Genomic DNA, 16,240 nt, shown 5'->3' with positions numbered 1-16,240 from the left:
AGTTAAGTCTAATCCTGAGGTCACAGACTGGACTCTCAGCACACTTAGTGCCTACAGACATCACTTAGACCCAGATATGCTCTCTCACCCAGGCCTCATGCCCAGGGGACAAACACACTCCCTAACATTTATGTGTCCCTGACTTGTCTGTTTTTGTTGAGTCATAGATACTGTTGTGCAGATGGCCACTCCCCTTCTCCTTGTACACACACATCCATCCATTCATTCAATAAACACTCTCAGCATGTATTCACCTAGCATTGTTACAAATGCCAAGAACATTGTACCTGCTCTCAGAGGCTTGTATCTTCACCTATATTCACAAATAGAGACATGCAGACTTTATCACCTTTGGGAAGAAAATAATGGTTCCCATAAGGGTCATACTCCAATAGAATTAATCTGCTCGCTCAGGTCCCCTACCATAAAAAAAAAATCACCAAATAAGCCTAAAGGAACCTCTACTGGGCCTTTGCTGAAAAAGTCTGGAATTTCTGCAAGTCAAGCGCCTTCTCCCATACAGTGTCCAGTGTAGGGTTTGGAGTTTCTTATTTTGTTCTCCCAATGCCTGAGGAAAACTCTGACTTGCCCAAAAGAGATCCCCCAGGTCAAGGGAAATGTGATCTGCAAGAGTATCATTCCTTCAGTACACAGGCGTGAACACACCACTGGGGATACTATACACACTAGTAACTTATGCTGAGGGCAGGCCTCAGAGCTACCTCCCAGGGCTGCTGCCCCAGGTGGCCTCTTCCCACTCAGGCACACACCACGGGAGATTGGCTGGTGTGCGCGAGTGTGTGCATGTGTGTGTCTATAGGTGGGTCACTATGTTTGTGGAACAGCATTTTCAAGGACCAGCAGGAAGATTTGATTACGACTTCCTAGAGGCACCTGATACACAGGAGCCCTGGTTTCTTGTGGTTAACATACCTTGGCAAGGAAAGGGGAGCTGAGGAGGAATAGGAGTGAGGTGAGCATGAAGCACGAAGGTAGGACATAGCTGAAGACAGAGTGTAGAGCCCAGCTCAGACGTCGGTGGTTGGCAGCTCCTCAAAGCACAAGATGTTCTCATCTCTACTGTCTTCTATCTCCTCTTTGTGGAATCCAGGGTTCCATGTGGCTGTTGGGCGTCAGGCATTAGCCACTCTTTGGGGAGGCTGCTCTGCACAAGAAGGATGAGTAGCTGAGGTAGCCGAGGTGATTCACCCAGTCTGGAATCTTCTGGTCTCACAGCAGGCAAAGGGAGAATGCAGAGAGGGGACTGGTCAGAATTCATGACTATGGGACCCTGTGGAGAGAACACCTTGCACCAGAGCTGGACTTTACCCAAGAGGTGGAGCCCCAAAATTCAGTGTTGTGTAGTCTTACCACGCCCTCCAGTGGTTAATAGGCAGTGACTCCAAGCTTCTTCCACACCAGGATGATTTCTGGTTGTTGGGAACACCACAGACCAGTTATGGCTCTCAACCCTTCTGTCATCAAAGTCTAGCCTCCCTCTCACAATCTAGAGGAAATTGAAAAATGTTTCAGAAACCTTTTTCCACTTTCCTTCTATCATTTGGTGATACTTCTAGCAGGTTAGACATTATTTAAGGGTCAAAAGGCAGAAAAAAAAGAGAAAAAAATTTTAGTGGCATTATTGGAAGCAGTGATTTTGGACAGAATACCTATCATCTGTAAAGACTTATTTTTTCATCTACTAGTCAATAATAACAGCCACCCTTGGATCACCTATGTTTCCTCTGCCTGTTTCTTTGCTGAGTGCCTTACATACCTCACCTAGGTTAACTGACACAAACGACTACAGAACTCCAATTCACAGACAAGGTAACTGAGACGCAAGTGGGTTGTAATTTGTGTTAAGATTACACAGTTTTTATCTGACCAACTGTCAGAGCCAAGACTCCAATTCAGGTCTATCAGTTTGCATGTTTTCTCACTGAACTTTGCTGTTTGCAGAAGAGACAAGATTATTTAGACAGATATTTCACACAAGGTTAATTGCTATTAATTTAATAGACTGCTGAGCAATGCTATTAAAATACTATTTTTGATGTGACATCCTGATAAGAATTTTTGTTACTAGTAATTCTTTCCTAGTTAATAATAGTAATTAACTTTGTAGAGTGCTTGCTCTTTGCCAGTTATTGGCATAACTAGCTTTACATCAGTTAGCTCACATCAACTCTACGATGTCTCTGTGATTATTATTCCCATTTTCCACATGAGGAAACGGAGGTACCAAGTAGATAATCTTCCCAAGATAATATACGTATATTTAATATATAGAATGTAACATTCCTCACTATGATCCCTCACGAGTTCCCTATGACAGAAATAAGCTTCTGGGGATGGGTGTGCTGGTTTGTAGGAGCTAGGGAAAAGCTAATTTGCTGTGCATGTGAAAGTAATGAGTTTGAGGTGGTGTGGGGAGAAGGGAATGAGTTGAGAGCATTATTACTTAAGAGCAAGAGAAGATCCAGAAAGAGAAAAGACAGGATCCATCAAGGCTGGGCCCTACATGGGGAAATGGCCAAGTGAGAAGAGAATGAGATACCCATGACAGACTTTGTGGGAAAGAGAAATGTAGTAAGGGTATTTTTTGAGTTACTTGTTGTTTGGTGTACAGTGTAAACATTGCCCTCTTTATGAAATCTTCACTGATTACTAACACTTTGTGTGAGAAAGCTGAGTTTTCCTTAGGGTGGGGAACTCAAAGACAATGATAGAACATAACCAATCCACTCTAAGCTGAAATGCTCCCATGGATTCTCAAAGGCTCAATGTCTTAAATTAGTATATTTGTTCCTTACCAGGAGCTTGTGAAGAACTCCCAAAGAAAAAGACTTTCCACATTAGGTCAGTTCAGAAAGCACTGTCTTTGGTGTTGTAGAGAGAGGAGAGAGGACAAGAGATCAGGCAGGATACTTAAAATACTCTCTGCCCTTGAAGTTTATAGTTTTAACAAATCCAAATGCCACCCCTTTGTCTAACACCCATATGAGTACTGAACTCATCTACTAGTTATAATTTTTAGTCAATGCCTTAAAATGCTCTACATATAAGATCATGTCATCTGCAAAAAGAGATAGTTTTACTTCTTCCTTTCCAATTTGGATGCTTCCTATTTTATTTTTCCCCCTCCTAACTGTCCTGGCTAAAACCTCCAGTTCAATGTTGAATAGCAGTGGTGAGAGCATACAGCCTGCATTATTGAACTGTGTTGTTAGTTGTATATTATGTTGTATAATTGTTATATTTTATTATCTAGATTATCTTTTTTCTTTCTCTGTTTCAGATTTCATAATCTATTCATCTTCCATGTTACTCAATTCTTTCTTCTGTACTCAAAACTACTGTTGTGCCTCTTTAGTGAATTTTTCATTTTGGTCATTGTGCTTTTCAACTCCATAATTTCCACTGGTTTCTGTTTTGTAATTTCTACTTTATTGATGTTTTCTATTTGATCCATCATTGTCATCACATTTGATTTTTTCCATAAGACTTAAGAATGTTTGTTGATATTCACAAAATAACTTGCCAGAACTTTGATTGGGATTACATTGACTCTATATATCAAATCGAGAACTGTCCTCTTAATATTGAGTCCTCCTATCCATGAACATGGCATATCATTCCATTTATTAAGATCTTCCTTGATCTCTTTCATCAAAAGGTTTGAAGTTTTCCTCATTTAGATTTTATACATATTTCATTAGCTTGATACCAAAGGTATTTTATGCTAATAAATGAAATTGTGCTTTTAATTTCAAATTACAGTTGTTCATTGCTGGCATACAGGAAAGTGACTGACTTCTGTATATTAACCTTGGATTGCGCAACTTTGCTGTATTTATTTGTTCCATAAGGTTTGTGTGTTGTTGTTGATTCGCCAAGATTTTCTCCATGTCACCTGTTAACAGTCATTTATTTCTTCCTTTTCAATCTGTAAACCTTTTATTTCATTTTTTTGTCTTATTGCATTAACCAGGACTTTCCATATGAAGTTAAATAGGAGTTGTGAGAGGGGACATGTATTGATCCTGATCTTACTGAAAAAGTATCCAGTTTCTCACCATTAAGTACAATGTCAGCTGTAGATTTTTTGTAGATGTCCTTTATCAGGTTGAGGAAGTTCCCCTCCATTCTTAGTTTGCTGAGAGTTTTTATCATGAATGTGTTTTGGATTTTGTCAAATGCTTTCTCTGCATCTATTCATATGATCATATGATTTTTCTTCTTTAACCTATTGATGTGATGGAGTACATTAACCGATTTTTGAATGCTGAACCAGCCTTGTATACCTGGGATAAATACTACTACACGATTTTTGCTTTAACTAGGAACAATTTTCTTAATACATTTTAATGGTATCAATACGATTATCAGGTGATGCTTTGAAGACTGCTTAGAATGCCACGTGAGACATTATAAATAACGACTGATCAATATTATTTTTCACATACGTTTGACATAAAATCCTGCTTGATGTTACTGTGAAAATTTGGATCCAGACCTACTATTCTCATTAGGAATCAGATTGAAATATCAAAATGTTACCCTACTGGCTGGTAGAAAAGAAATATGTGTTAGTAGTTGGAAGTAGAATAAATGACACTCTTTAAGTATTCATATTTTTACTGAGCAGTAGAAAATATATATGGTCAACATTATTACTTTCACTTGAAAATGGAAGAGTTGGTAAGAATAAAAACCCATACTTAACTCTTTACCAAGAGTATTTTTCACCAAATTATTCACATCCAGGCTTCTGCGGGTCTGGAATTTTTTTTCCCCCAACTGGCTAGGAGTATGTAGAGGAAATTCCACTTGATAACATTTTTATTTAAAAATAAAGAATCAGCATTGTCAAGTTGTCTTAGTCTTAAGGATTTCTGGATTTCGTCCTTGGAGGAGGTCAGGATCTTCCCAAGGCCTGGGTCCTCGAATATTCTTCCAGTCATCAAAAGTGGAATCCTTTATTTTCTATAGAGCCATGAAAATTAAAGCATATGTATTAGTATAGGAGCCATGTGGGTCTGATTAAGACATGGCTGAATAAATGAATAGAAAGAATTCAATAGGCCCTCAATTATAATTTTAGTAAATAAATCAACTGCATGTCGAGCATAGTAATTAAAGAAATGTATTTCTAAGGACTTGGAATTTTTCTTGCTTGCTATTGATGTTAATACCTACCTTTTCCCCCATCAGAATAAAAATACTACAATAGAAAGAGTCTATATGCTTTAGGTTTGAGAGCACAAAGAAAGGGGAAAAGCTGGTAAAACAAAAGTCCAACTCCTAAGGCTGATCCAGCATAATAATGACTAGCATGGGTTAATATGGGTGATGGTAGCAAACGAAAAGAAAAGAACAAAGGTGGAGACTCTATTAGAGTCTGCTAGAAGGACGAGAGATCAAGATAATTTGTTCTGCACCTCAGAAATGAGCCCGTGTTTAAGAATAAAAAGATATTCCCTCATAGCTGTCACGAGCAAAGCCCTTTTAGGCAGTAAAAACTAGTTTCAACTATAGTTTGGATCATTGTGTCTTCAGTTAGTGTGAAGTATCTCTCAACCACAGGAATGAAAATAGGAAAAAAGGGCAGAAAAATGTTTCTTTACCTTCTGACATCACTCTGACAGTAAATTTCATACATCTGCATTGGTTATTCTGGAGTAATTTAGTGAACAAGACAGAAAAAGAGACTCAGAGAACACAGGATAGCTTATATCCAGAGACAGGGGAAATGATACAAATTTACCTTGGCAGTTACATACTAAGTGTTACTCCTTTACTAATAGCTATGTAACACTGGGCATGTGATTTGAGCCAACTGGGCACTAATTCTCTCATAAGTAATAAGCAAAGGGATAAACCAAATGGTCTACACGGTTTCTTCAGTTCTCAAATGCTGGGGTTTCTATTAGAACTAAAAGGAAAGTCTACTCCCAGAAAAACCTTCTTATATACTGCTTATATACTGAGAAGGAGCAAGTTACAGGTTTTGACAAAATAATGGGGAAGTAGTGAATGAAACCATTCTCTAAATTTCACTTATAGCTTTACCAGGTGTCTATTAAATATACATGGGTGAACAAAATTCTACTAATCTAATGTGCAAGAACAGAGTAAATTATTTTCAAGTATAGTTATGAAGTGATCCAAAGTTATAAAAAAGGTTTTAAGAAAGAATAATGGCTTCCACTCAGATAACATAAGACATGTATGCTCAAGAGAATTTAAGAACAATTCTTAGATGGGATGCAAGGTTGGCAGAACAACTTCATGCAAAAATGGTCCAATCTCTGACAAGATCCTCTGAGGAAACAGTGTGGAGAATAAGTTCCATAAAGTTAGAGAGGTTTAGGAAACATCACAGCTTTTCCACAGATGCTCCCTTACAAAGCATAAAATCAAGCTCAAAATGATCAGACAATAATTGAACTGCCTGCTAAAATGAGAATCAACACTTTTCACAAGTCTCTTCAACGTATATTATTCACAATGTTCACCTTTCAATCAAAAATGACAAAACATAAAAAGAAGTAGGAAAATACAATCCGAGATGGAGCACATCATCCCTCACCATGTCCTATAACAAAATGTGTTATTAAACTCTTTGATTTTGTTAACCAGATATGTGGAAAATGATACCTCATTATAATTTTAACTGACATTCCTATTATAAGTCAAGCGTCTCTTCACACATTTAAAAATATTTACTTCCTTGCCTCTGAACTCACTACATGCTTTGCCCATGTTCCTACTGACCTACTGAGTTATTGAACTTTTCCATATGGATTTGCTCTTCATATTTAAATAAATTAATTCATCATGATAAGGTGAATAATATTTTTAGAATTTCTCATTTAACTAGTGACTTTATATACACTGTTTTTTTTAGGTTGAACATTTGAATTTTTATGTATGAACTCATTCTTTACTTTTAAAGCTTCTGGCTTTTCCTACTCAAGACCAAAAAAAGAATCTCCTTTTTTTTACTCCTAGCACATTCAGCTTTTAAAATTTTTTTTAAAAATTCTTGATCCACCTAGAATTTACTCACAGTATATGAAATATAGATCCACCTTTATTTTCTTTTCAAATGGCCACATAGTTATTCCAACAGCATGTATTTAAGGTAAATAATTTTTTTCTGTGTTGGTAATAATTTAAGTTTACCTTAAGTCAGATAGAACCAGTCATGACTAGGAAGATTGCTACATTAACATACTGTACCTCATACTCTGATTCCAATGACATTTTATTCATTTTCAGCTTTTTTTCTAATTCAGGATCAATCTACAGAAAAGAAAGAGCAGCCATAAGTAATTTAAGTATGTTAGATTCAATTTTCAATTAAAAAAGTTATATAAGGCATGGCTAGGATGGTGTGGCAGGTTACAAAAATATGGGAAGATCTCCATGATCCATCCAATTCCACAATGATAACTAATACAGCACCACCACCACTACTACCACTAACAGCAGCTCCTATTAACTGAGCACTTGTTATGTGCCAGGCATTCTAATGTTTATTACCTCTTTCAATCCTCAAAAAAAAAAAAAAAAAGCCTGTGAGATAAGTATCATTATTATTGTGAACAAAGTAAAGATAATGGAACACAGGGAGTTTGAAAAACTAGTCAAAGAGGCAGAACTTGGCTTAGAACCTTGGCCCTCTGACTCCAGAGTCTATGCTATTGACCCCCACCTTAAATTATGTTATCACACAGAATCATTATAAAAACACTAATAAATATAATGCTGCACTTGAAAACAAAAAAGAACACTTTGCATACACCAGAAACAAGGAAGTATCCATGAAAAAATTAGACAGGATTCCATAGTGGTAAACAGGAGCTGATGCTGTTATCTGTGTGTGGCAAAGTCTTTAGGAAAGAAAAATGTGACTGCCAAAATTCATAAACAACTACCAACAACAACAAAACCCAAATTAAGTTAAGTGGAAGAGTTAAATAATGACTAAAAACAGCTTAAGACCAAATCAGTACATTAGGAACAAAACTTAAGAATTCCACTAGAATCATGCACAAACAGATGAGATAAATGGGGGGAAAAAAGCATATTATGAAAGCTAGATCCAAAATATGTCTATTAGGGGTTTCAGTGCTACAAAATAAAGAGAATGGAGGAAGGGCAATAAGTAATCAGCAATTAATGAGTAATATATAAAAATAATATAATATATAAAATATAATAAAACTTGAGTTTACAGAAAGGTTGAGATTAAAAAGAAAGCTAGTGAAGCCTTATTAATACCCAACAAAATAGGCTTTAAGGAGAAAAAGCATTATCACCAAGCAAAGCTTCATTACAACAAAAATCCAATTCAAGAAGACATAATAATTCTGAAATTATACGCACCCAATATCATGGTGAAATAGACAAAGAGTCATAATGAGAGATGTTAACACAATTCTCTCAGTAAGAGAATGGACAGATTTTAAAAGTCAATAATACAGAAAACTTGAAAAAACAGAAATTACAAACTTGACCAAATGGATGTATAAATTTTTAGTATGTACCCAACAACTGCAGGATGTGAATTCTTTTCAAGCATATATCATTTGTACAAACTGATATGTTAGGTCATAAAGCAAGTCTCAACAAAATCAAAAGAATAAACTCATTGAAAATATTTCTTTGATTATACCACAGTCAATTTAAAAAACAATAAAAAATAGTAACTAGAAAATTCTCTATGCTTATATGTTAAGGAAAAACATTTCTTCTGACTCACTGACTATAGATTGGCAGTTCCAATAACCCCTCCTTGGTTTTGATCAATTTGCTAGAGTGGCTCACAGAATTCAGAGAAACATTGTTTTTTATTGGATAAAAGGATATAAGCCAGATATAGCCAAATAGAAGAGATAAATAGGGCAAAGCATGGAGAAAGGGTGCAGAGCTTCCATGCCCTCTCTGAGTGTGCCATTCTCCTAGCACCTACACGTGGTTCACCAACCAGGAAGCTGTACAAATCCTATCTTTTGGATTTTATAGAGGCCTTGTTACAAAGGCATGATTGATTAAATCATGACCATCAGTAACTGATTCAACCTTAGCCCCACTCCCCACCAGAGGTCAGGAAGTGGGACTAAAAGTTCCAACCCTCTAGTCAAAGGATTGACTCCCCTGGCAACGAGCCCCCTCTTTAGGTTACCCAAGGGCATTCCAAGTCACCTCATTAGCATAACAAAAGGCACCCTGATTGCTCTTATTATTTAGGAAATTCCCAGGTTTTAGAAGCTCTGTGTCAAAAATAAAAAGACCAAATACACATTTCTCATTATAAATCACATCACAATTCCTCACATTATGTGCAAAAATCAATTCCAGATGGAATGTATCCCCAAATATAAAGGGCAAGAACAAAAATTTTTAGCAATAATATTTTAAAAATTATATTTTGGAGTAGAAAACAATTTTCTTAAAAGGACAAAAAGAAAAAGTAACCATAAAGTAAAAAAGGAATAAAATAAACTACATTAAACTTGAGAAAATTTGTTCATTGAAAGATATCATTAAGAGTGAAGACTAGGGGGGAGGGTATAGCTTAGTGGTAGAGTATGTGCTTAGTATGCATGAGGTCTTAGTTTTAATTCCCAGTACCTCCAGGAAAAAAAAATAAATAAACCTAATTACCTACCCCACTGCCCCACACAAAAAAAGTGAAGACTAAAAGGTTTATAATCCAACATGTACAAAGAAAGCAAATTGTTCTTACAAAACAATAAGAAAAAACACCAACAACTCAGTAGGAAAAAATGGGCAACCAAGACCTGAAACCTCAAATAGAGGATATACAAAAAAGGAAATAATGGCCAATAGACATATGAAAGTGATTGACCTCATTAGTCACTGTTACTTAACCAAACTCAGTCTGCTCACCTGACACGCAGCAAAGTCAATCTACTGACACCCAGCGTTAATTGCAGAATACCAAGAAAGGGAGTGGGAGACAAGCCTCAGATCCACTTCAACTTGGTCTCTGAGTTGGGTCTTTTTTAAAAGGGGAAGAAGAAAGAGGCTGAAATTAATCATTATCTTGTGATATTTCTTAATCTCAGTTTGGGAAGTCAGGATATTTCTGGTTATGATTCTCTGGCCAGGTGGTCCATGGCTTGTTGTCTGTTAGCTCTTCTTCCCCTGGATAAACAACCTCAGTTTGTACATTAATGAAGATGTCTATAACAGCAATTTTAGTACATTAACAATGTTATCAACAACAGCAATTTTAGTTATCTGACTCTGGTTGATTAGTGTTCAGTTAGCTCAAGATTTAGGTCAGAGGGGACAAGAAAGGGAAAGAAATTTTAGCTAGATGGATTAATCATAAACTCGGTAAGGGAACTTGGTTTTAGGGGGACTCAGTTTCATTATGAAAAATTCAAGTTCACTACATAATTAGGGAACAATTCTAACACATCACCAAAACAGCTTTAAAAAATGAAAAGAAAGAAAGAGAGAAAGAAAGAGAAAGAAAAGAAAGAAAAAAAGAAAAGAAAGAAAAGAGAAAAGAAAAGAGGAAGAAAGAAAGAAAAGGAAAACCCCAACCCTACAACAGCCAAGTACTGGCACTACTGGCAAGTATTTGGCGCCTTGGGAACAATAAACTGTTGGCAGTGTCGACAGAAAGAAAAACACACAATGTAAGAGTTGTAAATTGAGTTTATTCAGTGTCTTACTGAGGACTACAGCCCAGGAGATAGCCTCCCAGATAGCTCAGAGGAACTGCTCTGAAGTGGTAGGGAGAGAGGCTAGTAAATGATTTTGGCTAAGGAGTATGTGCAATAAAGCATACATCTTGGTAGGTTACTGCTACTCAGGAGGAACAGACATCTCGGTTAATGATTTTAATGCTTTTCTAAGTATGGGAAGATGCAAGAATCTGGGCTCATAAAAACTTGTTCCCAAAATTTATCTAACTAAGGGCCTGTTTTGTCTGTTTTCCCAAGGCAGAGTTCTTCAGCCTGAATTCCTTTCAGTGCGTACTGTAAGTCAGTGACTGCAGCAGCTAACAACTTAGCACCTACAGAACTGGATGGAGGGCAACATCCTTTGTTTTAAAGCAGGAGTGTAGACTGTAAAGGGGAGCAGAAAATGACACACCAAAATATGCCTCCTTGGCTTAAGGATTATCTTGAGATGATTGTTTTTAAGAAACAGCAGACATAGAAGCTCTGAAAAACAGTAGAAATTACCCTTTTGTGAGGGACACATACATTTATAAAGGAAATCTCCATTTGTAAGTGTCTCCCTTTCTGTACTAAGAAGGATGATTCTAAATCACAAGAAACTCTTACCAGTGGAGAAGGGATCCACTTAAATCCATATAACAACCTTACCCTGTTTACTGTGCTGTTCCCAGTAACCTCTCATAACTGCCCTCCCCGTCCTTCTTTTGTCTTTAACTTATGATAGTTTTTAAGGTGATGGGAGGGGAGAGTTTTACTCAGTTTTCCTGAGTATCTCCCATAGGAGGTATACATGTTATTAAACTTCTGTTTGCTTTTCTCTTGTTAATCTGTATTTTATTACAGGAGGATCTTGGCCAAGATCGTAGAGAGGTAAAGGGAAATTTTTTTTTCTCCCCTACAATTGATTCAATCACTCTGAAAAACAGTTTAGAAATTATCAAATAAAGATAAAGTATGATGAACATAACCTATAACTGTTGTAGGCTTTGTGAGCTACAGACTCTCTCACAACCATTCAAATCTGCAGTTGTATCGTAAAAGCAGCCATAGATAAATAAAAAATGAGCATGGCTGTGTTCAAATAAAACTTCATTTACAAAAATGGATGTTAGAGTAGATTTGGTTCATGGGCCATAGTTATACAAGTGCAACAAGAAAAATATACAAGAATGTTCACAGCAGCATTATTTTCACTAGCCAAAACTGCCAATCAACCCAAATGTCTAATAATAAAATGCATAAATAAGTTATGGTATAATTAGTGGAATACCATATAGTAGCAGTGAAAAAATCATGGGGTCAGCACCTATGGCCCATGAATCAAATCTACTCTAACACAAAGCCTAAAATAGTTACTACCTGGCTTTTTACAGGAAAAGCTTGCTGACTCTGAATTTAGTGGTAAAATACAGATGAATTTCATACACATAAGAACCGGTTTCTTTAATCTTTATCTGTAGTATCTTAACATATGATCAAAACATGACAAATGTTCAATTATTTTTCAAATATATACATGATATTCCATTTCTAAAGGTCAAATTATTACAACTTTCATCTTAAAGCAAAAGGGAAAAAAATTCCGTAATAAAATAATTGGGATGCTAACAGGAACTTAAAAATTCAGGTGATAATTGCTCTATTCCCTCACAGAAACTACATATTCCTTTTAAACTTAGTCTTTATTCTAATACTCACTGTCTTCAAGACTAGATAGAGTTGATATCTCTCTGAAACTATAAAATTAACTGAAAAAACTGAATAGGCCTTTTGTACTCTTTACTTTCCATCGATATTGCTGAGGTCTGCTAATGAAATACAGCTCACCCTTAACATGATTTTGAACTTTGAGGGTCCACTTATACAGGGATTTTCTTCAATAAATATACAGTTAGCCTGTCATATCTGCGGGTTCCACGTTTGTTGATTGAAACAACTGCAGACTGTGTAGTAGTGTAGTATTTATTGAAAAAAATCCATGTATCAGTGAACCAGCACAGTTCAAATCCCTGTTGTTCAAGGGTCAACTGTACTTGGGAAGAAAATACCTTCAGATATCAGATGTGGGCCACAAACAAAAACTACATACTTCTGAATGAGTTTACCAGAGTTCCTCTGAATCAAGAGGCCTGAATTTGACAGTAACTATGTAATCATAAAAGTGAGAATCCTAGTTCTACCCCCAAATAGCCATGTGACCTTAGGCAAGTTACTTGAGCTCTCTGAACCTCAGATTCCTCACCTGTAAAATAAAGACAATATATCTATAAAGAATATATATAAAGACAATAATATATCCATAGTCCTACCACAAAGGCATACCTAGAAAAAGGTTCCCTGTAAAAAGATAGGTAGCACTATTTATAATGAGAAACAATTTTCTTTTCTTTTAGTATTAGCTTCTAAAGATATATATTGATATAATTTATAAAATTATTGGTATTACTACAAAATAGGTAATTTACAATTGGAATAATAAAATGGAGTGAGACTGTCCTGTGTTCTTTAGTCCCATCTAGACCCCAAAAACAACTATATCAGAGCATATTTTGTGGGGAAAAGCTAACATGACTGCAAAGTTTCTATTAGTGAATAAAGAAAGATTACTAAATTCTTTATATTTCATGATTCACTTCCATGAGATCATTAATGCTATTTTAAAGAATAAGAAAGAACCCAAAGATCATATGTCAGCCTGGTAAAGCAAGATAAAACAGACTGCTTAGTGTACTGAGTATACATGATATTACCTCACACCTGTCAGAATGGCTATCACCAAAAAGAATACAAGTAACAAATGTTGATGAGGATACGCAGAAAAGGGAACCACTGTACACTGTTGGTAGGAATGTAAATTGATGCAGCCACTGTGGAAAACGGCACGGATATTTCTCAAAAAACTAAAAATAGAACTACCATATGACCCACCAATTCCACTCCCAGGTATATATCCAAAAAAACCCAAAAAACAAAAACACTAATTCAAAAAGATACATGCACCCCAATCTTCACAGCAGCATTATTTACAATTGCAAGGATATAGAAGCAACCTAAGTGTCCATCAACAGACAAATGGATAAAGAAGATGTAGTATATAAATACAATGGAATACTGCTCAGCCATAAGAAGGAGGGAAATTTTGCCATTTGCAGCAACATGGATGCACTTGGAGGGCATTAAGCTAACTGAAGTACGATGGAGAAAGATAAATACTGTATGATATCACTTATATGTGGAATCCAAGAAATAACAACAAACCGTGAATATAACAAAAAGAAGCAGACTCACAGATAATAGAGAACAAACTAGTGGTTACCAGTCAGGGGGTGGGCAATATAGGAGTCAAGGGGTGAGAGGTACAAACTATTGGATGTAAGACAGGCACAAGGATGTATTGTACAACACAGGGAATACAGCCAATATTTTGTAATTACTATAAATGGAAAGTAATTTTTTAAAAAAGAGCCCAAAGATCATATATCAGCCTTGAAAAGCAAGATGAAACTCAGATTGCTTAGTATACTGAGTACATGTCTCCTAAATCAGAACATACAAGGACACAGACCCATGTCAAACTCCATGACAGTTCTTACTTTAATCTTCACAGCATCATAACGGATTTGTGAAAACTCACGAAGACCAAAAGATCCTCCAACAATCAGCAACTGAAACAAGACAGGGAAACAATTAAAATAGAAGGACAAAATTCAGTCTACCTATATACTACTTATCTAAATGCCAACAGTGAGAGATTATACAAAATCCTATACATTTTATTTTTCCTAGTGAGTTATCATTCATCTTTTCAGAGTAAATGTAGTATATACTGTCACTGGGAAACGTTTTAGCACATTAGTAAATACCAAAATCAGGACCCCTATAACTGTATTTGACCTTATGAGTTAAATATCACCATTACAAGCATTATATTAGTTGATTCTTACAAAAGACCTATGAACTAAGGGAAAAAAATCCATTTAATAGATAAGGAAATAAAAGCACAACCAACTAAATGACTTGCCCATGATTACACTAGGTAAATTCAGGAGTAAATCCTGGCCTAGCTTCTTCCAGATCATAATTCTTTCAATTTCATAATTTTTCAAAATAAGCCAATTAGAGAGCATTTTTCTCCATTTTCTTAGCAAGTGATAAAAGAATCTCATGAAATATGCCACACTTCTCAGTACGTGGTAAACCTAAAAAGAGCCCTAAAATTGTCATTGCTGCTTTAGCATCTCCTGGAATAATCCAATGGGCTTAAATCTCTCATCCTAAAGATGTAAAAGGCTAGCAATTTGAGGGAGAAAATTAAGTCTGATCTCTACGTTCCTTTTCATATCAATTTATTAATATTACCAATTAAAGAAATACAAAGAGATATACTGTAAAATATAAAATTTTATAATTTTAGAGTTGGAATACCAACAAAATCTTAAGGCTATGAATTTCAAAACCTAATAAATTTGACCACATAAAAATTTAAAGTGTCTTTCCTGAAAATAAATGAAATAAAAATGACATAAAATCAAAAGGCAACAAACCAGGAAAAATATGTTATACATAAGCAACTAATACTTGCAATGTCAATATGTAAGAATTCTATGTATAGTAAAGTAACTTCTGTCTCTTAGTTTCAGTCAAAGGACACAACCCTGATTTTCCTAACTCCTCCTTAGTCTCCTTTTATTCATTTTTCCTCACTTTCCCCATCTCAACATATTGGAGTATCTCAAAAGGCTCAGTCTTACACCTCTTTTACCTATTCATAACCAACACTGAGTCCCTAGGTGATGTCATCCAGTTCCATGGATTTAAACAGACTCTGTAACATAACAATCAAATGTACATTTGCAGTGGGAAACACTGCAGTGAACTGAAGACAGCCCTTCCTATTTGACATCTCAATTTGAAAAGTTAACAGGTATATACAAATAAACGTGAAAAAAATTCTTGATTTTTTACCCCAACACTCTTTCTGCCTCAACCTGTTGCTAATCAATCTTTCACATCCCGGTAAATGTCAAATACTTGCATACAGCTACTCAAGCCAGCTTCTTTGGAGTCATCTTTAGCTCCTCTCATTCATATCTCACATCTAATCCATTCTGAGTTCTGTCACCTCTACTTTCAAAATATTTTTTAAATCTGAAAATTTCTGACTATAACCTCTTCTAGTATTCGGCTTCCACATTTTCCTCACAGCGCTCACCAACATAGGGACTCCGTAGCGAAGGGTCTTGTTCCTGCGCAAAGAGCGCATCGCCGCGTTGGGGAACATGACTGAATTCTCCGACCCGCTCCGACGCCCAGCCAAACAGGCCCAGCGTGGACTCCCGAATCTCAGCGGCTCAGCGTCCCTTCCGAAGAGGACATCCGGGACTCACCTCCTTTCTTTGGCTTCACGGAGCAGAATCCTTCCAGATAGGCCTCCGCCAGGCAAAAGCAATCGATCCGTGGTTACATACTCTAGATTCCCCCCGGAAATTCGAATGTCAGCGTCTTGG

At 36.2% G+C, this 16,240-nt stretch overlaps 1 protein-coding gene across 1 annotated transcript; it reads right to left on the bottom strand.

Moving 5' to 3' along the window:
• Window positions 1–4,623: 4,623 nt before the first annotated feature.
• On the bottom strand, window positions 4,624–16,163 carry COX16 (cytochrome c oxidase assembly factor COX16). The gene is made up of 4 exons (XM_010962324.3): window positions 15,946–16,163; window positions 14,327–14,398; window positions 7,249–7,311; window positions 4,624–4,989 (listed from the first exon to the last, which is right to left on the bottom strand). Exons 1-4 carry the CDS (start codon window positions 16,012–16,014, stop codon window positions 4,873–4,875), a joined length of 321 nt encoding a protein of 106 aa, XP_010960626.1. The 5' UTR covers window positions 16,015–16,163; the 3' UTR covers window positions 4,624–4,872.
• Window positions 16,164–16,240: the final 77 nt, after the last annotated feature.

The sequence above is a fragment of the Camelus bactrianus genome, chromosome 6, assembly GCF_048773025.1.
Source record: "Camelus bactrianus isolate YW-2024 breed Bactrian camel chromosome 6, ASM4877302v1, whole genome shotgun sequence".
NCBI lineage: Eukaryota > Metazoa > Chordata > Mammalia > Artiodactyla > Camelidae > Camelus > Camelus bactrianus.
Note: the sequence above shows the minus strand (reverse complement) of the source record. Positions and strands in the feature narration are given on the sequence as shown.

Excerpts from the sequence above, each read along its gene's own strand:
- COX16 (XM_010962324.3), bottom strand. The coding sequence starts at position 16,014 with ATGTTCCCCAACGCGGCGATGCGCTCTTTGCGCAGGAACAAGACCCTT. Across the intron at positions 14,399-15,945 it reads GCTACGGAGTCCCTATGTTG|TTGCTGATTGTTGGAGGATC; the intron begins GTGAGCGCTGTG and ends GTCTTGTTTCAG. Across the intron at positions 7,312-14,326 it reads ATGATGCTGTGAAGATTAAA|ATTGATCCTGAATTAGAAAA; the intron begins GTAAGAACTGTC and ends TCTTTTCTGTAG.